Source organism: Sphaeramia orbicularis, chromosome 17 (assembly GCF_902148855.1).
Source record: "Sphaeramia orbicularis chromosome 17, fSphaOr1.1, whole genome shotgun sequence".
In the NCBI taxonomy this organism is placed as follows: Eukaryota; Metazoa; Chordata; class Actinopteri; order Kurtiformes; family Apogonidae; genus Sphaeramia; species Sphaeramia orbicularis.
In genome coordinates this window covers 37,968,106-37,989,877 of record NC_043973.1, presented here as the reverse complement: position 1 = coordinate 37,989,877, position 21,772 = coordinate 37,968,106, and the positions used below count along the sequence as shown (strand labels likewise).

The 21,772-nt window shown below is 37.2% G+C and overlaps 3 protein-coding genes across 3 annotated transcripts in view; 1 reads left to right on the top strand and 2 right to left on the bottom strand.

Moving 5' to 3' along the window:
* fggy (FGGY carbohydrate kinase domain containing) overlaps positions 1–7,205 on the bottom strand; it is a 28,145-nt gene extending 20,940 nt beyond the window's left edge. Inside the window, exons 1-3 of the mRNA XM_030159402.1 lie at positions 7,118–7,205; positions 6,587–6,783; positions 2,793–2,904 (exon numbers count right to left, since the gene is read on the bottom strand). Coding sequence (XP_030015262.1) covers positions 2,793–2,904; positions 6,587–6,772 — 298 coding nt within the window. The 5' untranslated portion in view covers positions 6,773–6,783; positions 7,118–7,205. The remainder of the gene's footprint in view (positions 1–2,792; positions 2,905–6,586; positions 6,784–7,117) is intronic.
* A 7,149-nt stretch (positions 7,206–14,354) lies between these two features.
* On the top strand, positions 14,355–16,498 carry LOC115436544 (transcription factor AP-1-like). The gene has a single exon (XM_030159411.1). The coding sequence runs from the start codon at positions 14,723–14,725 to the stop codon at positions 15,686–15,688; it is 966 nt and encodes a 321-aa protein (XP_030015271.1). The 5' UTR covers positions 14,355–14,722; the 3' UTR covers positions 15,689–16,498.
* Positions 16,499–16,879: 381 nt separating this feature from the next.
* Positions 16,880–21,463, bottom strand: tada1 (transcriptional adaptor 1). Its single transcript, XM_030159408.1, has 8 exons — positions 21,390–21,463; positions 20,347–20,438; positions 20,195–20,260; positions 19,805–19,896; positions 19,440–19,652; positions 18,772–18,923; positions 18,514–18,670; positions 16,880–17,945 (listed from the first exon to the last, which is right to left on the bottom strand). The coding sequence occupies exons 1-8, from the start codon at positions 21,461–21,463 to the stop codon at positions 17,793–17,795; spliced, it is 999 nt and encodes a 332-aa protein (XP_030015268.1). The 3' UTR covers positions 16,880–17,792.
* Between the last annotated feature and the right edge of the window lie 309 nt (positions 21,464–21,772).

Genomic DNA, 21,772 nt, shown 5'->3' with positions numbered 1-21,772 from the left:
ATACAAAATGTTCAGTCCAGTAAACTCCACAATGTGAAAGTTGTTTATTTAGAATTTCTGTTATCAAAATAATTCTGTTCAACAGTCCTAAATCACAAAGATTGAGACAGTAGACAATATAGAAAATTCACATTAAAACAGTTGGAAATTTCTCAATTTCCTTTGGCTTGTAAATGGACTGAACTCATATAGCGCATTTTATACACTTTCATTGTGCCACAAGTGTAGTAGTAGTAGTAGTAGTAGTAGTAGTAGTTTATTCAGTCATGACAATACCAAATACTGTACACAGTATTGACATTTCACGCAAAAGAAAGAAAAAGAATCACAGAATCACAAAATCAAGAATCATGTGTTGAATAATGTGTTGAATAATGACTGAAAAGGTATAGGCAGAAGCAGACTGCTTTTCAAGTCCTATCCTATATTACAACTTTTTAGGCTACCAACCTCCAAAGAAACAACAACAACAGATAATTAATCGCATTTATAAGCTTCAAAAATAGCTTTACAAACCATTTTCTTAAAAACCAAAAAAGAATTACATGTTTTTAAATTTATGTTGGCATTATTCCAAAATTTAACTCCAATAATGGACACACATCTCCTTTTCATACCTTTTTTAGCTTTTTGTACAGTAAATTTGCAAACACCTCTGAGATTATATGGAATGTCCTGAATTGAAAAGAACCTCCGTACTGGGTCAGGGAGCATTTTTGATTTTGCTCTGAACATACTTTGCATTATTTTATAATAAAAGAGATCATAAAATTTCATCACATAAGAATTTAGGAGAAGTGGCTCCGTGTGAGCATAATAATCAGCCTTATTGATAATACGTATAGCTCGTTTTTGCAGTTTTATTATTGAATTTATGGTGGTTTTGAAGGTGGATCCCCACAATTCCACACAGTAAGTTATATAGGGAACAATCAATGAGTAATAGATTAAATGCAAGGCCTTGGAATTCAATACATTTCTAGATTTATACAGGATTGCAAGTGCTGTACAAGGCCTCAAATTCACCCATTCACACTATGTGGGAGCAATTTTAGGGTTCAGTGTCTTGCCCAAGGACACTTCAACATGTGGACAGTCAGAGCCAGGATTTGAACTGTCAACCCTTTGGTCAATGGATGACCCACTCTACCAACTAAGCCAGTGGTTCCCAACCTTTTTTGGCTCGTAACCCCATTTTTAGAATCACAAATTTCTGGCAACCCCAGACATTCAATACGGAGAAAACTTTTTTGCTAAAATTAATTTGTTTTTGATCATGTAATAGTTTGCTATACTATGTTGCAAATAAATGTTAATTTTAGATGACAGTTAGTCTATATGATGTATATTATTATGGATGGAGGCAGTAAATCCAGGTGTAGATTACTGCACAAAGTAAAAATTTGATTTTTCTTGGTCAGAATATGTACAGTCACTCCAGCTTGGATTTACAAGGCTGACAATTAATACTGAACAAACAAGAACTCAAACTATGAATTATGAAAGAGCTGCAGCATCTGAAACCGACCACAATGAACATTTGACAGATAAACAGAACCACAGTGCTTCAGTTCCAGCTTCAGAGTTTGTCATGTCTTTGATGCATTGGGATTGTCTCTCTCAACTCACCTTATATTTTTTATTGGTAAGTTTTTATTTTTATTTTTATCAATTACTAGAAATTTGTTTGGTCAGTTTCATTCACTCATTCATTTTCTGAACCCGCTTTATTCTCACTAGGGTCACGGGGGTCGCTGGAGCCTATCCCAGCTACTTATGGGCGAAGGCGGGGTACACCCTGGACATGTGCTGAACATATAGAGACAAACAGTCACTCTCACATTCACACCTATGGGCAATTTAGATTAACCAATTAACCTATTAGTGCATGTCTTTGGATGGTGGGGGGAAGCCGGAGTACCCGGAGAGAACCCACGCAGACATGGGGAGAACATTCAACTTCAGTTTATTTTTAAAAAGTTACATTGATTGGTCAGCAGTGGATTTTAATCATTATTTAGTACATTATAAGCAGCATCCACAAATGGTATAATGTTTGAGAAGTAACAATGGGCAGAGGATTTCCAGTTTACACTTAAATGTGTAACAAAATCTCCTAATTCTTAAAAACAATATTCTTTAAAGTAAGACGGGAAGGGATTTGGACATTTCATCCTCTACAGCACAAAACAGATTCATATCATTTAAGGGATCTAGAGAAATTTCTGTCTTTAAAGGGTGCATAAGATGACGTCCCATAATCTCAAAGTGTATATTATGTACTGTATCTTGCACTTTAAAGCACTTTGTGACCCCCTGTCTGTGAAAAGTGCTCTATAAATAAAACTTACTTATTTATGTTAAATCCATGTGTGTTAAAGGCAATTAAAAATACAGAACAAAATACGGTTTTAAATGAATACTTAAGACAGTTACTATAACCCACTGTTAAATCTACAAATGCTTGTTAAAAATGTACTGTGCAAATAAGAAGCTTCATGTTAACTGTGTCCAGAAAAACCGGCCCCAAGTAATGCTGTAATTAATGCTCAGTGATCCATCATAAACCAGTTATTTGATTAATCAATTATTTAATTTTGATTATTTGAGCCATAACCAACGTAATCAGATAGTCAGAGCCAAAACATGTGTTCTCATATTGTCTGCACTGCAGTACAAAGTAAATTTAGATGCTCATTGCTTCCTGTTCTTGTGTGCATTGTCTGTTCTGCGGTTATAGGTAGGTGTTTTTAAAAGAAGCATTATGTTTTTCATGGTCATAACATACGCACCATCCTGAATGACTGGAACAGGCTGGAAGTTCTGGTCCAAAACCACCAAAGAGCAGGTCGCATCGAAACCGATCCCCCGTACCTGGCTCCTCTCGATTCCACTGGTAACCCTCTGGAAGATACAGTGGTGGCCAAAATTATTAAATACCCAGAAAACAAACGAAATATCGTCGAAGTCATCATTATACTCTGTACACCTCAGAATAGAGAGTTAGGTCATTTTCCTCACACAAAAACAAGATAAGCCTGTTTCGCTGTCAATGTCACACAATCACACAATCATGTTCCTTCACAGAAGAAGAAAAATTACTGGTGATGTGAAAGTCTTCGGGTTCATACACATTTTTCAAGGTAAAATTCAAGGACTTTTCAAGCACTTTTAAGGGTCATTTTCAAATTTTTCCAGCCCAGGACCTTATCGCTGGGGTCAAACACATATCCACAGGAATACATATACTCATGATTTTTTTTTTTTTTTTTTTCACTTTTCATCCCAATGATGTACACTGTATTCTGCTATAAACATCTAAAATTATGCTTTATAATAGCAAAACCTCTAGGAATTAAAGAACACAAAGTTTTATCCAAAAAAAGGCACACCCGCAAGTTTCATTTTTAGAAATGTACCACCTCTGTAAGTAGCTTTGGTTTGACATCTAACCTGGCAGAGTTAATATTAAAAATACATAAATAAATCACATCACAGAGTTATAATTGCAAGCACTTTCAAGCACTTAAACTAAAATTCAATCACTTTTCAGACCTTGATAACACAACATTGAAATTCAAGCATTTTCAAGGATTTCCAGCACCCATACGAACCCTGTAGGACACAGCTGTAGGAATATTTAGAACGTACAAGACCCGTCCTGCTTATTAACCCATAAAGACCCAGTGCTGCTTTTGCAACAGTTCCCAAATGAATTTCTCTCTATTTTTAACCTCTTTTAACAAATTTATCAGCATTTATTCTAATATTATGCTCTGTATTTTGCATTTTTAAGTATAAATCACATATTTTCCTATACTTAATTCACTGATCATGTAGATGTTCATGAAAGCTCAGATTAAAGTTGACGGTTATTATTTTAAAAACAAAGAAAACTAAAGAAAGCATGACATTTTTTGTAAAATATATCATCAATTGAACATAAAACAAGTAGAAGATGACAGTGTTTCCACGTTCACTATGGAGCCTCTGAACGTACAAATGGGTCATATCTGATGACCATGAAAAGATGAAAAACTGCACTTTACACCAATTATTTACATGTATTGATAGGATTAGGGATTCAGAAGTTGTTGAACATTTTAGATCAGTAGATGGTTTTGGTTTCCAGTGGCTGTTTGGGTCTTTATAGGTTAATGTGATGTGATGGCTTCAAGTTCACACAATGCTGTAACAGATTATAACAAGAACCAAGAAATTTCCAATGTCATAAATCTTGCTTGGAAGTCTATGTTATTCCTAAAACTCAGATATTATGTGACAAGAACATCAAACTCTACACAGATATCACCACTAAAGTGTTAAGGTGAAGAGGATTTTATCAGTTTATACACAGTAAACAAGAAAAGCACTCGGAGAGCGCAGACCCCCCCAGTCACCACCAAAATTTAATCATTTCTTCCTTATGCCAGTATCAACATTTCCTGAAAATTTCATGAAAATCCATCCAGAACTTTTTGAGTTATCTTGCTAACAAACAAATAAACAAACACGCACGCACGCACACAAAGCAAAGCGATCACAATACCTCCTGGTGGAGGTAAAAACACAGTGTCAATATTTCAGAGTCAAGCTATTTCAACCTAAGCTATTTGGATGTTTGGGTCTTTATAGGTTAAATGAATATTAAAGTTAAATTGGATAAAAAAAAAAGTAGGACTCATTTTGTTTCATGAACATTATGAAATGAAAAAAGGTGCATATTTTCTGATCTGTCAGGTATTCTACTAATTTTTTCCACCACTATAAACATTAAATCACATAGACTCCTATGGAACTAAATTTGTTTCATCAGACTTTTAATTATAAAAGCCATTGAATTCCTAGCACTGAGTTTTTTTGCACTGAAATTAGGTATCTGATTTTTTTTTTTGCACTGAAATTAAGAATCTGAATTTTTTTTTGGACTTAAATTAATTATCTGAATGTTTTGTCTCTTAGTTTAACTATGTTCATACATTTAGAATAAAAAAATTCCGACAGATAAAATTCAGATGCAAAAAATTCAGATCACACATCCACGCTGACCATCTTCCTGCATTGGCGTCACTGCCAAACGTAACTCGATTGGCTGGCTGTTGGTTCGACTTGAGATAGAATCCATTGCTTATCCTTGGTGTCCCAGATGTGTGATCTGAATTTTTTGCGTCTGAATTTTTTGCATTTGAAATTTTTTGTTTCTGAATTTTTTTGTTTCTGAATTTTTTTTATTCTAAATTTATGAACATAGTTTAATTCAGAGACAAAAAATACAGATACTTAATTTCAGTGCAAAAAAAGAAAGAAAAAAAAAAAATCAGATTCTTAACCCTTTCATGCACAGTGGTCACTACAGTGGACAGTTCTTCTGCAGCTGTTCTCTTGTATATTCATGGGTTTTGTTGTTTTAGTTCCATATCAACCAACACAGTGGACACTTATGCATCATCTCATAAACTGCAATTCATACCATTATTGTAACTTTGCTGTTCTTGATTGGTTCTTGAGTGGAAATCAATTGTTAATATTTACAGGGTGGGGAAGCAAAATTTACAATATTTTGAGGCAGGGATTGAAAGACAGTGTATGACCAATTAGTTTATTGAAAGTCATGAGAATTTATTTGCCACAAGAAAATTTACATCATAGAAAATGTTTTTATTCTATGTGTCCTCCTTCTTTCTCAATAACTGCCTTCACACGCTTCCTGAAACTTGCGCAAGTGTTCCTCAAATATTCGGGTGACAACTTCTCCCATTCTTCTTTAATAGTATCTTCCAGACTTTCTCGTAATAGTTTTGCTCATAGTCATTCTCTTCTTTACATTGTAAACAGTCTTTATGGACACTCCAACTATTTTTGAAATCTCCTTTGGTGTGACGAGTGCATTCAGCAAATCACACACTCTTTGACATCTGCTTTCCTAATTACTCATATGGGCAAAAGTTTCTGAAAAGGTATGGATACTAGTGTTAGGTATGATTATGACATCAATATATGATTGGTTTCAAAACAATTGACGTAGTGCCTGCTGAGAAAAAACAACTAAATGTTCTTTGTAAAATTTTGCTTCCCCACCCTGTATTTTTTGCATATTACCTCCATGAAGTGAGTAATAACTAGTATTAGAATATGTTAAAATGTGAGAAAACATCAGATTAGCTGCATTAAACATCGTTTCATTTCACTATTTTCATATCACTTTATGATATTGGGTTTTAAATACATGTTTCTTTGCTTCAGGAATAAAATTCATGGTGTAGCTGAGTGGACATTTTTTGTAACTCCATGAAAAACACGTTGATTTAAAAAAAAAAAAAATTCAATCGCATTGTTTTTTTTTTTGTTTGTTTGTTTGTTTTTCATGCCTAAAGAGGAATAAAAACACTCAGGAAAAAAAATCTTGATTAAGGTTCTCACAATTCATGCATAAAAGGGTTAATTTCAGTGCAAAAAAAAAAAATCAGCACTAGAAATTCAATGACTTTTATCATCTCAAAACCTGATGAGACAGATTCACTTCCATAGACTCCAGAGTTATTTCCATGCAAAAACAAAACAACACTGTCTTCTGAGCTCACCTCACCTTAACAACTGTGCAGCATTTGTCCCAGATCTCAGTGGAGGACTGGACATAGTGGTCAGACTGGGGCTCCCAGATGCTGATAGGCTCTTCTGAAGTGCTCTTGAGCAGCCCATCCCTGGTCACTAGAGCAGCCCTAACACTGGCAGTGCCCACGTCCACGCCAACATAGAAGACCTCTGCCATCATGTGAGGAAGAGCTGGATGAAGAGGACACATTGGAGGTGGATTATTAACCAGGACGCAGAATCAGCATTAACGAACGGTTTTGTAATAGATCCCAGTAAATACACACAAAAACATTTCAATTTGGATTCATTCATTTGCTTTTTATACAAATACTTCTTATAATTCACCGCATCAGTCACTTAAAACGCCTTCAAATGAGAATAATAGCATTCCAATGCAGCAACGACACGCATCTACAGATTTTGCACTAAAACTTGCATAAAACCACATTTCAACAAAGCACAAAAACAATATCAAATATCGAACACACTTGCACATCAGTCAGTACGATACCGCCAAACTTACTGGGTGATACAAATCTTATTTAATAGGAGAAAACATCACTGAAGTTACAGACGAGCGGACTTTGAGCTAAGACACAGTGATTAATACGGGAAGCGAAAGAGGACAAAAGGGACGAGATCGCATATTTCTGTTGCCTCCGTGAAGTCCAGAACAGATAATCGCGTTTCATAAAATCATTTGTTTTTGGCTGTATGGGAAATGAAAACATCATATATATATATATATATATATATATATATATATATATATATATATATATATATATATATATATATATATATATATATATATATATATATATATATATATGTAATAATGACAAAAATCACTTTGTCATAGAATCTAATTTGTCTAAATATTACCGTAATCCAAGTGGAATTATTATAAAATGGATTATTTGCACACTGTATTAATATTAACCCATAAAAACCCAGTGATAGTTATGTGTCAGTTTCCAAATAACATTTTCTCTATATCTAACCTTTTTCTAACCTTAAGTGATTTATCACAATTTATTATTATTCTCTGTATTTTGCATTTTATCATTATAAATCAGGTATATTCCTATATTTAATTTACTGGTCATGTTGATGTTTATAAAAGTTCAGATTAAAATTGAAGGTTATTATATCAGAAACAGAGAAAACTGAGCAAAAGTGACTTTTTCAGTAAAATATATCATTAACTGAATATAAACCCAGTGTTTCCATCCACTGTCATTAATCAAACTCCATGGGTTTTACTGGTGAACCAGTGTAGAAGATGATGGTGTTTCCATGGTAACTACAGAGCCTCTTAACATCCAAATGGGTCATATCTGATGACCATGAAAAGATGACAAACAGCATTTTACTCCGATTATTTACACATATTGATAGGATTAGTGGCTCATCAGGTATGAGTACTTTACATCAATAGATGGTTTTGGTTTAACCCAAAAAGACCCAGTGCTACTTTTGTGGCAACTCCAAAGTATATTTTCTCTATATTTAACTTTCCTAAAGTGACCATTTATTGTAATATCATCTTCTGTACTTTGCATTTTTTCAGTAAACATCATTCATTTTCCTACATTTAATTTTTTAATCATGTGGATGTTCACAATAGCTCAGATAAAAGTTGATTGTTTTAATATCTAAAACAAAGCAGACTGAAGAAAAATGACATTTTCAGCAAATTTCTCATTAACTGAACATAAACCCAGTGTGTCCATCCACTGTCATTGATCCAACTCCATGGGTTTTACTGGTGAATCAATGTTGTAGAAGATGACAGTGTTTCCATGGTAACTACGGAGCCTCTGAAGATCCACATGGGTCATATCTGATGACCATGAAAAGATGACAAACTGTATTTTACTCCAATTATTTACATGTATTGATAGGATGAGTGGATCAGTAGGTATTATTAGTTTACATCAGTAGATAATTTTGGTTTATAGTGGATGTTTGGGTCTTTATGGGTTAATTTAGGGCAGCAAATATTTGGAGTGGGTCCTCACTGTATTACCCATCAGAAAAACACTTATAGGGTCAAATTTGTATATGTTGACATGACTGGAGTAGGGTCATGCATGATAAATGTACCCTGTTGTCTTTTTGTAGAAGTATTTGCATGGTAAACCCATTTGCTTATCTTTGTGAACAGGTTGTATTTCAATTCCAAGTTCAAGAGCTTCAGTTTAAGTTGCGCCGTTCCAACAACATGCCAAAAATCTCCTTTGCTCACATCCAGACTAATTCCCCCACATTGCCTCTTTACCCTTGAACCCTTACGTTTTGTAAAATACTAATTATACAACAACCTCATTCCAGCATGCACCATTAAAGTATTTATAGCTAATTTGTGTTCCTTTATATGCATATGAAATCAATCAAATGGCAATAAAGCAAACACACAATGCGCCGGCTTTGTGAATCCATGTTATGTGGCCCCTCTACAGCTGCACATAATCTAACTTCGGATGTATAATGGTGTTTGTTCTTGTTGTTTTTTCCTTTGTTTGGTTGCTTGGTTTGTTTTTGGAAGACAAGCACTAAAACAAAATTTTAATACAAATGCAAAAGGAGTTGTTAAAATTCAGAAATAAATTTTAAAAAATAGACTGGAGTGTAGAAATTAAGTCCCAAAGCTCAGTTTCTGGCTAATGATATGTCAAATATTCTTCTCCTCATCCACTCTGATCACTTTACTCCATTGTATTCTTTTCTTAGAGGAGATAAACAGCTGTCTAAAGGAAATAGAGCTGGCTGTGATCAGGGTGTTTGGACCGGGAATGATCAACAGAGATGGAGTACAGAGAAAAACTTAGCAGCAGGACAGGAAGAAACAGATGGTCTTCAACAAACACTGCACGGACAGTGTTTGAAATCTCATCTGTCTCTCTAGCCGCTTGGTATATATGTGTGTGTACTCAAAGGTAATCAAAACTTTGCTCTGTTGATACATCAACACATGCATATATAGTCTTTCTTTGTGTTTTGCGCTTATGAGGGGAGAATGTTTCCATGGACCCTGTTCTGTTCCACCTTTGTACAACAAAAGTGGGCCTGTTGGGAAGCAAGCAGGCCCAGCTCCTGATTAGAAAGCTGCATGCAGTGGAAACAGCTGGCCTGGGCAGGGTGGAGGAAAGCACTGTTATCTAAAGGCGACCCATCAGGGCAGGAGAAAGGAAAAGCTGACAGAGAAACAGGAAGCACAGCGGTAGTTTGATAGGAAAATACCCCTCAGTGGGATTTTACACAGGTGTGCAGAGAGAGAAGCACTTGGAAAGTGGCTTAGAAAGCTATTGTTATCTGGGAAGCTGCTCTTTGATTTGAAGAAAATAGGAAAATGTAAGATATTAGAGAAACAATTCAGGCGTCTAGTAGGAAAATGAATGAATGAAATTGTTATTGTTTGCCGGCGGGGAAAAAAGTAGCTGATAGTTGGCTGTATATGAATGTAGAGTCAAGGAAAAAATTATTTGACCACCCTTGTTTTCTTCAATTTCTTGTTCATTTAAATGCCTGCAGGTACATTTGTTTGGACAGATATAATGATAACAACAAAAATAGCTCATAAGAGTTTAATTTTAGAGCTGATATCTAGCCATTTTCCATGTTTTCTTGATAATAATCAAAATCCATTAAGTTCTTACATCAATATTTATGGCATTGTATTGACAAAAACAGTGCTTTTAGACATTTCATGTTTTCTTTTCTGTTTGTTTTAGTCACATGATACACACAGGAGTTAGTACTTGATTGCATAACCATTGTTTTTGATGACTTTTGGTGGTTTCATAATCTGCATATCTTCTATTGTAGACAAAACCCCATTCCCATACCTCAATGCAATTCCTCGGTTAAAATAATTCCATTAGTAGACGTCATAACCTCAGATCTACACATTTGTTTTCAAAATGCAGGTGCAAGACCCTAAAATAAAGGCCTATTAACATTTACTGCATTCGCACAAAGAGGAAAGAGAGAGGAAAAAAAAAAAAAAACTCCTCCAGTTTTGTGACTTGGGGGAACTGACACATTACTGCTGTGGTTCTTAATATGGGCATGCACTTGCAGTCGCACCAGCTATTCCATTGTATAGGATGTAAAATTAGCATGCAGAACCATATCCAAAACAAATTAGCCTCTTTAATTATATTAATCATAATTAATTATAATTCCGCAGAGTGTGGCCACATAGTGACACTATTGCCAAAAACAGTGCTTTTAGGCATTCCATGCTTTCTTTTCTGCCTGTTTTAGTCACATGACACAAACAGAAGTTAGTACTTGATTGCATAATTGCTGTTTTTGATGACTTCTGATGGTCTAATAATTTTTTCGGCGACTGTATAAGAAGTAAAGATAAAGAAAAACGACAAAAAAGAATGAAAATGCTTAGAGCTTGTTTGACCTAGTAATAATAGGAATAAGGAAAAGGGTAGTATTAGTGGAGAAATTTGGGCTGATTGTAGGAAACAGAATTAATACAGCACATAACTTATTTAAGGTTGGCTTGTGGAGAAAAAAAATGTGCTGATGTCTACACGAATCTGTGAGAAAGAAACCATGAAGGACTGACAGAAGCAAGTTTGCCTTATTGCTAATGGGAATATGGAAAAAGCTAATACTGGTAAAGAAATTTGGGCTTATATTATAGAAAATGTCAAACTGATATATGATGAAGAAGCACAGAAAGAAAAAGAAAGAAAGAAAATGCCATGAAGGTGTTAGTAATGGGGTATAAGACACACATGTTGCTACAGCATTCCATCACTGGATTTTTACTTCAGGGTGTCAAATACTTCCAAATGGGTGTTGCGTGGCCCTGGTTTGAGGACAGCGTGTCGTCTCAAGAGAGTTGACCTCAGGCAGCTATGGTTCTCCCAGGCTGTCTGGGGCTGTTAACTTATTTATAGTTGGCTTGAGGAGAACATGTTGAATAATACAATGGGGGAGGCCAGACAGACTGGACTGCAGCTGTACACGGGCTTCACTTAACTGTGCAGCTTCACATTTAGTTATGAGGCTTGACACATTTTCATTTTCTTAAAACATAACTTCACAAGAATTCAAAAATAGTGCTTGGTGTACTGAACATAGGAAAAATATAAATAAGTAAATAGTACTGCATATACTATTTATATATATTTAAATAAAATACCGACAGATTAAACATTTAAAGCAGAAGACTTGCAGAAATGAATGGTGGTGCATTGCATGAATTAAAGTGCAGGAAACAGGTTACTACAGCAACCTATATTATTTTAGACACGATAACAAAGCTGCATCTATGTTACAGTATCATCAAATAAGTAGAAAAAACCAATGATGAATAAGTTGACTTTGTTCCATATCCTCCTGAGACCCAGTAATTAAAAATGTTCACCATTTTTCATTAAATAATTGCCTTAATTGGAAACAGCATGATGCAACAGTTTTTTCAGATACATTTTTAAAGTAATTGTCCTTTTCTGTGGATATTTTTTTATTTTTTTTATTTAAAGTAAAGCTGTGAAACTCTTGTGCACTACAAAGGAGTGATATGATGGAAATTCAAACACTGAAAACTGAAAGGCAAATAAATTACAATTAGTGCAGTCAAATATTCATTTACTGGAAATTATTATCTCTGCTGCTTCTATGGAGCTTGTCTGATCACTCCTGTTTTCTTTTCTGTCAGTACAACTGAAAAAAAGTGAGCTGAATTATCATGAAATTTGGCAAAAGGGTAGGGCTTGGGCCAAAGAAGAACACCATACATTTTGAAGCAGATCCATAAAATGAGGCAAAGGCTGTGACACTTTATGTCTTTAAAACTGGAAAGTAGTTTAACATTAGGCAAACTCAGAACTGAAACAATATGTTACTGTGATAAGGTGAACTAACAACTTAAAATGTTATTATTTGTGATTTATTTGTGGTTTAATAATGAAACAGGAAGAAGAAAAAGAAAAGACTACCGGCCTTGGGAGAGCTCAGTGAATGCCCTTCTATACATTCTTTGTCCTTAAGCCTATAGGCTACAACCACCCTCTTTACAGGCTACAGTAACATTTGACGTACACCTTTTTTGTTCCCCACACATGTCTGTATTTCTTCCTGTATACTTGTACTTGCATACAGGAAGAAATAGCCGGTCACATTGATTTTGAGTCTGAGACCAGCCACATTACAACAGTAGTAGTTCTAAACTTAGGTTATAATCACAAACACTGTCCCTCCCTTCATTATTCATACAACCACAAAACCTCTCATGTCATTTTAAGGGAAATGTAGGCTGTTGAAATTATTTAAACCTTCGTTATTCAACAATCCATGCCCTTCCTCACATTTGTGCTTGACTCGAGTACTTTTTACACCTGTCCCAGATTAGAAGAATCGTACTGCTGGTTACATGAATGTGGAAGAGGCAAAGAAAGAAAAACGCCATGGGCATATTTGTCATGAAAAGGAATATGAAAAAAGTTGAATATTAGTGAGAAATGCAGCCCTGCTGCAGGAGGCAGTTAACATAACTTAGATGGCTTTAGGAGACAAAAAAGCAGCTGATTTCTTTATGAAACTGTAAAAAGCAAAGGGAGAGAGAGAGAGAGAGAGAGAGAGAGAGAGAGAGAGAGAGAGAGAGAGAGAGAGAGAGAAAGAAAGAAAGAAAGACAAAAAGAAAGACAAAAAGAAAGACAAAAAGAAATTAAAAAAAAGAAAGAAAGACAAAAAGAAAGAAATAAGAAAGTAAGAAAGAAAGAAAGAAAGAAAGACATCCATCCATTATCCACCGCTTATCTGGGGCCGGGTCGCGGGGGTAACAGTCTAAGCAGGGATGCCCAGACTTCCCTCTCCCCAGACACCTCCTCCAGCTCCAGCAAGAAAGAAAGAAAGAAAGACAAAAAGAAATAAAAAAGAAAGAAAGAAAGAAAGACAAAAAGAAATAAAAAAGAAAGAAAGAAAGAAAGAAAGAAAGAAAGAAATTGTCCTGTAGCTTACCAGTTTCATAACATATTTCCTTAAAGTGGGATACTAAACTGATTTTAATAAACTAAATATACAATATATTTTTATGTACATCCTTTCACAACAATTTTAAGTCATAGTTTTATTCACCTTTATATGTTTTGGTGAAGCATTACACAAAACAGACTTTGTGTCCCACATTAGGGTAATGCACACACAATAAGATGCTATAAAGCCTGCTCGCAGCTGGAGAAAGACAACAAAAGAGCTCTATGTAATAAGTAAATCTTATTCCCTCTCCTCCTCTATTGTAACTACTTTATGATCACTTTTTATGTTATTTTACTTGTTAACACGTATTAACAGACAAAAGCAGGTACCCACTGTATTACACTTACATCCTGATTTATTTGGAGTTTTTATGATTTCATGCTTCAAATGTGCCATTGTCTGTTGATTTGAGACTTTACAGCCTGAAGACAAAATTATCCTGATCATAAATATTAAAACAATACAGATATTATGTTCTTTGATCGCGTCTGAAGCAGGTTTTATTCGACTTGAGGATTGATATGACTAATAATTGAGCGGGTAACTAAATATTCAAAAACACTACGTAATCCCAGAGTACATTGCTCCACTGTCTGCATTACCTAATCCCATAAACCATCGCGGGGGGGCGGGGACATGGCTAGTTGTCAGAGCAACCTGCATGTCATTAGACATCCCCCGCCCCACAAATCGTCTCCAGCCAATCAGAATCCGTAGAAATGACATCATTGTTATTTTCAGTAGAGCTGCAGCTTAGAGGTGGATAAAGTTCGTCTCCACGTTGGAAGTGATAGAAAGTATTATCCCGAATCAGGCACTGTTTGGAGTTTTTGGGAAAGAAAAATAAATCAAAGCGGATACTTGAGGTGTGAGAACACGAACGTTCGGCGGCGGAAGAACAGGGGTTTTTTTTGTTTTGTTTTTTTTGTTGATGATCGTACAGTTCACCAGAAGAAAAGTTTTCTCGGGACACAAAGTTGTCAAGTGAGTTGAACTTCAACAATAGCCGGACTATCACAAGACAGTTCCGAGGAGGCAGTCACAGGACGTATGTAAACAGGACTTTTTAAGGAGAAAAGCCCTCCCTCAAAGGTGATTTAGTAAAAAAACAAACTTTATGTCTAGGAAAATGGAAGCGACATTCTACGACGAAGCCGTGAATGGCTCCAACTCTCAGCACGACGGGCCGGGGGTGTACGCGTTCAACCCGAAGACCCTCAAACAGACCATGACTCTGAACCTAAACGACCCGAAAAACTTCAAACCCCAGCTGAGCGCCAAGGCCCTGGACATCCTCACGTCTCCCGATGTGGGTTTACTGAAGCTGGCCTCGCCTGAACTGGAGAGGCTGATCATCCAGTCCTGCAGCGGGCTCACGACCCCCACCCCGACCCAGTTCGTCTGTCCCAAGAACATCACCGACGAGCAGGAGGGGTTCGCCGAAGGCTTTGTGAGGGCACTGGCGGAGCTTCACTACCAGCAGCAGATCCCCGCCGTGCACCCTGACGCACAGACCGGAGCGAACAACGGCATGGCATCCGGCTCCGCTGCGTCCGAAAGCGGCGGGATTCCCTACAGCTGCACCGTGCGCACAGAACCTCCGGAGTACACAAACTTGGGCACCTTCAACCGGGCCGTGGGGTCTGCGCCTGCACCTGCCACCGAAAGGCACCCACCTTCCAGCTACCCAAGCGCCCCACCGGCCCACAACCACATGGACCACCAGCTGGCGGCGGCGCAGCACCCGCGGCTACACGCACTGAAAGAAGAGCCGCAGACTGTGCCCGAGATGTCCGGAGACACCCCTCCTCTGTCCCCCATCGATATGGAGAGCCAGGAGCGCATCAAAGCAGAGAGAAAGCGCATGAGGAACAGGGTCGCCGCGTCCAAATGCCGGAAAAGGAAGCTGGAGAGGATCTCCCGACTGGAGGAGAGGGTCAAAAACCTCAAGAGCCAAAACACGGAGTTGGTTTCCTCTGCCAACGTCCTCCGGGATGAGCTGGCTCTGCTCAAGCAAAAGGTTATGGACCACGTTAACAGTGGCTGTCAGCTCATTTTGACGCAGCAGCTTCAGGCTTACTAGACTGCAAAAGGAAAAAGAACCAAGGGACATTTCTTGGGGACCAAATGCAGCTTAGAGAAAGAGCCCCTGCTCATCCTTGCATGGGGGGTTTCTCAGTGTCTCATTTCAATTGTCCACCATACTTTCTGCTCAGGCTGCATCCACTAAGTTTCTGTAGACAAAGACTATTGAATTGTGACTGACAGGATACTTGTAATTGGTCAGTAATAGTGACAAAGTAAAAAAAAGAAAGAAAGAAAGAAAAGCCACCAGACTTATTGCGCAGACGCACACGGCTCTTGATATGAGCTGGTAGATAAGTCTTCAGCTTTCAGGCAATTTTTTGCTCTTTACTTTTATAAATGTTTCATCCGAGTCTTGTTTTCCGTTAAGGCGGCATGGCATGTGTCCATACTTTGCCTTAAGATGTCAAGTCATTTCGGCCTGGGATAAAGACCGTCTGATCCTGTGGGGGTTCAAGTTGCAAATGGACAAAAATACAATGTGAACCGAGCCCTGCCCTGCATATGTTCCACTATGTTTAAGTAGCAATTAATGCATATAGACTTGAGTCAAGCACTGAGTATCCCACCAGCGACTATGTACAGAGTAACACTAACATTTCACACCTTTACGCAAAGGGACTTCTATAGGTGTGTAGCGTTTACTGACAACTGCCTTACTTTCTTAATCCTTACCTTGATACGACTTTTTGTGATATAGGTGTAACTAATGTTAGACCTGAAATAACACTTTGTAATAATATTTGTACGTTGTATTTTGAGCACTTCAGAACTGTACATAAAATAAAAGGTTGGACACGCGTGCGTACTTGTGTGCCTCCTGAATGATAAATGAGTTTAGGGGCAGGTTTTTATAAAAGCATAATCAGAGAACTGGATAAAGTGTTTGTTATTGAAGAAACTGGGACGGACGGGATAGTGAGTCACCAGTGGAGTGTGTGGCGCTCCGGTTGGTGGAGAAACGCGTCTGCCCATTGGACAGCAGGGTGTCGGAAGTGCAGCAGGCAGCCAAATATGGGAAGAGGTCGTCAGTGCGCACTGGGACGGGTGTGTGCGTCTGAATCACCGTCCTCCCACTTACAGCTGGTGATCCTTAAGAGTCATACGAAAGCATAGGTAGACTTGTTTACAGTGTCTGGGTGATAGTTTGAGGTATAGGGAAAATATTTACAGCAAGTGACCAACATGTACCAAAAAAAAAAAAAAAAAAGTTTATTATCAAGGTTTGCAATATAATTTACAAAACAAGATCTGTGTAGAAAAAGGACAAATACAAATTTACAAGTTATCCTCAACTATAAACACAACACAAACATGTTGAACAGAATATCCAAATGTACTGAGACGGTTAAAAAAAAAAAAAAGCTTTCCTCCTTTCACCAGCAGCAGTCAGTCAACTCATAGGGCTTAATCAGATGAAGATTTACAGAATACTTGCTGCCTCTTGTGGTATGAGTTGAATATCACAAGAGGCAGTAATGTGTGATGATTTCGAAAGACCCTGCACAGGTGATTTCACTTATTACGCATTACGAGTTTTTCTGTTTGGACCTGTACACATGCTGCTTGATTGACATCTCTATAGCACTTCAAGTCAGAACATTGTTTCTGACTTGATGTTTGTTAAACGACCTACTTTATTTTAATTCCAAACATTGCTGGTTAGAGATCTAATCACCAGACGAAATTAAATTCAGCCAATATTGCAAAAAAAATTGTGCAGAACACTTGTCTTCGGTCAGTTTTTATCTATGGTTAAAGACACAATGCTGTAGAATAGTGGTAGTGGGTATTATATTTTCATTCTAATCACGTCATAGGGAATTTGCATGAGCTGTACAAACCCCTCAAGCTCCACATAGTTGAATAAGCAAAAGAGAAAAAAAAGCTATACTGATAATTTGTGATCTATTGGCTGCTAGCTGAAGTTGACTGTTCATGCTGTGGCCTTCGTCCAACTGTTTTGTTTCATCTTGCTGCATCCTTCATCTTAATGCACAACAGGGACTTATAAGGTCTTCAGGTTTTTATGACCCATTTCCATTTGGGGATTGTTTTTGTGTTTGATTCCAGAGAATACCCTCAGTCCATATTAGTGAATCTCAGCTGACGAGTACACCGTCCTTTGCAGCGAGGCGTTGCCGGTGTACATGATCCTGCTCGAGTTCTTCGTGGCTCGGGTGCCAGAGCCGTGACAGAATGCGCTCCATGTTGAGGGCATACATAGTGTGAGAGGGCATCACACCGTGGTGAACCTGTATCAGAGGGAAATATTACAGCTGACATTAAAATGTCTGTATATCTTAAGGGTAAATGACAGCAGACTAGGATTAAAGTAGCAATAAGCAGGAAACCTTGTTATGAATACCCTTTTTACTGAAGGACTTAGGCCTGGGCCTATGGAAAAATCTTTTAAAAGCCGACTGTGTCCTGTGTTCAGGATTCAAATGGTGAAACATTTATTAGAAATATGAATACAGAAAAATATTATAGTGGAGGCACCTCTTACATTGTCACTTAACACCCAGTTTGTATTGTAAGGACTATTTCCATACGTGGCAGTGTTACAAATGGTCCACTCCTCTCAATAGTGTTTAGTTTGGAAGTAGTGGAGTTTTTTTCTGTTTCAACATATTCGGTTAAAAAAATATGGACTCAAGCTAGGAAAATATGTGAAACAGAATGTTAAGTACATGACTTGCCAACTTGGAAAGTAATGAACTTCTAAACTTCAAAAGAGTTGAATTAGAATAAATTTAAAAAAAAAAAAAAAAAAAAAGCTTTTTTTTGTTAAGTGAAGACGCTTAGGTATATTTCCCTTACCTGTAAAGCCTCAAGAAGGTCAAACATGCTAATTGGAGGGAGAGGTGCTGGGAGACTGTCAGCAGAACAAGCCAATAAGTGAACAGCTTGCTGTTCTGCTTCATCAGGTGACACTTGAGGTGGTGGGCCAGCAGGGAGAGAAGCACTAGGAGGAGGACTATAAAAAAAGAATTAAAATTACTATTAGCTGGCTGTAAACACTACAATAACAGCTATATGCCACATATATAATGGTCAAGAATTCATAAGAGTCTCTACCATTCAGTGACACTGTGGTAAGCAGCGAGGCTGTTCTTCAAATACGGCTGTGGAGTGACGTCGCAGCCAAAAGCATAGGGAAAGTGGCCATCTCGTAAGCGGTAAGCTTTCCTCCGAGTGATTACAGCAGTCAGGACATCTTTCAAGTGGTGCTGAAATAAACAGGAGTAACATTTTACTTAATCTCCTGGATAAATATAACTGTCAGTCAAACTTAACAGTTAGAGTGAAAAATACAACTTCTGCTCATGTGAAATTCAGCATAGATCACAAAACAAAGGTCGATCATGAAAAGCCACACTATAAAATGAGCAAACCATAAAAACATATCTTCCTCAGATTCATCTAGTTTATTTTGAAGTTACGAGACATTTGCTTACAAATGTGATTAATTTACTAGACAGAATCTTTTACACATTATTTATTTTGGTAAACACTGTACTAACTCAGTACTAACTCAGTCTTAAAATAAACATTATACTAGAAGCGATACAGTGTGTTACCATTTTTGCTTTTCCTTTCTCAAATATCTACTACTCACACATAAAACTATATGCACACGTTGCCTTGTGTTCTCACCCCTTTGCTGGTACAGTAAATTAGGGCTTTACAAATAAAATGAATGTCCGCTTGACTTGTGTTGGGAGTCAAAAGGAGTCGATACACACCTCAACGGCATAAATCATGGTGCTGACAGCATCTTCTGTGATGTTATCCAACCCCAGCTCAAAGGCCGTCACCATCATACGAGCCTCGAGCTGACCTCGTGTCGGGAGCAGCAAAGTGTGTGCACTAAGACGCAGCTCTTCCTCCTCTCCTCCAACCTCCCGTGGGCTGAATGGCTGAGCAGCAGTCAGGGGGTTCTGAGGCTGAAAACGGTGCTAAAAGGCACAGGCAGGACAAGGAACTTCTGATTCATTTGATTTCTCTGACCTCAAAAATATTTATGTCCAAGCAAAAGTAATAAAGGTTATTATTATTTTTTTAAATGGATGGTTACTCTGGAGGAATTACGAGAAGAGTAAGTACTCACATCAAATTTTTGTCTTGAGGAACTTTTCTTCTTTCCTTTTGGTTTGCCAGGCTTTGAAGCAGGGCCACTTTGCCATTGTAATGGAGCGCCCTCTACAGGAAAAAAAAGTTAATTTACTTCAGTAGGTTGTACATCCAAATTCATTTTATATATGGTCATCGATCAGGGGTCAATTCATATGCTTTCTTTATGTGTAATATAGCCACTGTTGATTGATAAATGATATGATACAATTTTTATTACTAGTAGGTAATTTAATTTTTAAAGAATCCAATGTCTGAAAATGTGCATTATAATACCAAGAACAAGAACAGCAACCAACTACCAATGTGAAAACAAACACAAACTTAGCTGCATGAAAACTGCACCATTAACATCAATGTACAGTACCTGGTGTAGAGACAATGATCTGGCACCGCGTTAAAATGGCCAGGAGGAAATCATTGTGAAAATGGACTGCAGATAGAAAGCAAAGGAAATATAAAATAAACAGGATGATTTCAGATCATCAAAAATAAATAACAACAACAAGTAACACTCACCATTTTCCTGCGCCAACAGACGACGTGCCTCAATGTCAAATTCTTCCTTGCTGATCTTCTGTTTGAACCATAACTTCAGGTTTGCCCAATAGCTACAGATCAGAGACAACACATAAAAAATAAAGTTACACTGGATGTCCTATGCAATTATTAACTGAATATATTATTTATTTTTGTGTGCTGTAGCATAAGGTAGCTCCATCTGTAAAGTTTTAATACCTGTTACACCTTGACACCCCTCATTTGTGCTTATCAGTCTTTGCTCTGTCTCACTAATTTAACATCCAATGATGAACAAACATTGTCAGTTATTGGCCCTAATACACAGAAGAGCTTGCCACCACATATTTCCACTAATGTATTACAACCTATCTAAAGACTCATTTCTTTTCTTAAACCCTTTAAATGTTTTCATGAAGACATACCTTGCAGTAGTATTTCTTGTATTTTATAAATTCCTTGTGTAATGTCGCCTGCATTACGATGGACAGTCTACACTCTATGTAGCACTTACTGTTTTATTCGTAAGTTTTATCTTTTCACAAACTCTCTCTCTCTGATCTCTCTATGAAGCCCTGTGGTCAAAATTTGTATTAAAATGTGTTTTATACATACAGTGACTTAGCTTTAAGCGTCCCGATGTATTTAAGAGTACAGACATAGCATATTAACGATATAAAACAAGCTTCAAATCTTCCCTCTCCATTTTCCTCATTTTCATCTTTTCCTTTAACTTAATTCATGTCCATAAAACGTCTACGAAGGTAAAATAGTATAGGGGTGAATATATCCGATAACGAACAACATATATGAACGAGGTACTTGTCGTTTGTTGCGTAAGTAAATAACAACTACTGACTATTTGCAAATATATAGGCTCACTTGTAACTTAGACTTGCGACCAACATTAGCAGATGGTAGCAAGTAGCTAATGCACACATCGGATTTATTAAGTAAGTAAAATATACAAAGTTCCGTGAAGAAATTTAGACAGAAAATACACGGTTGTTAAGAAAAACAGACACAAACGATATCGCACTTACTGTTTGACGTTATCGCCAATTGCATCAGTTAAATTTTTCTTTGCAATCTCCAGCTCGCTAGCATGAGCTGCCATTGCGTTCCTGAACGCCTTGATCACGTCATCAACCAGCGACCGCACTAACTAACCCCAGCACCCATGACCCAACCACTCAGCGACCAGATTCTACATATTTATCACTAGAAACTTAGTTATTCTGTATTTTAATCTAATAATTTAATTATACTGTATCACATTTACTCTTTTAACGTACCAAATATACTGTAGGTAAGATGTGTGTGGTAAATAACACCAGGGGGCGCTGGGGTACCGAGTAACTAACATTTCAAATCAGAATGATCTCAGGGCCAAATAGTTACAGTTGGGCCAGTCAGGACCAGAAAT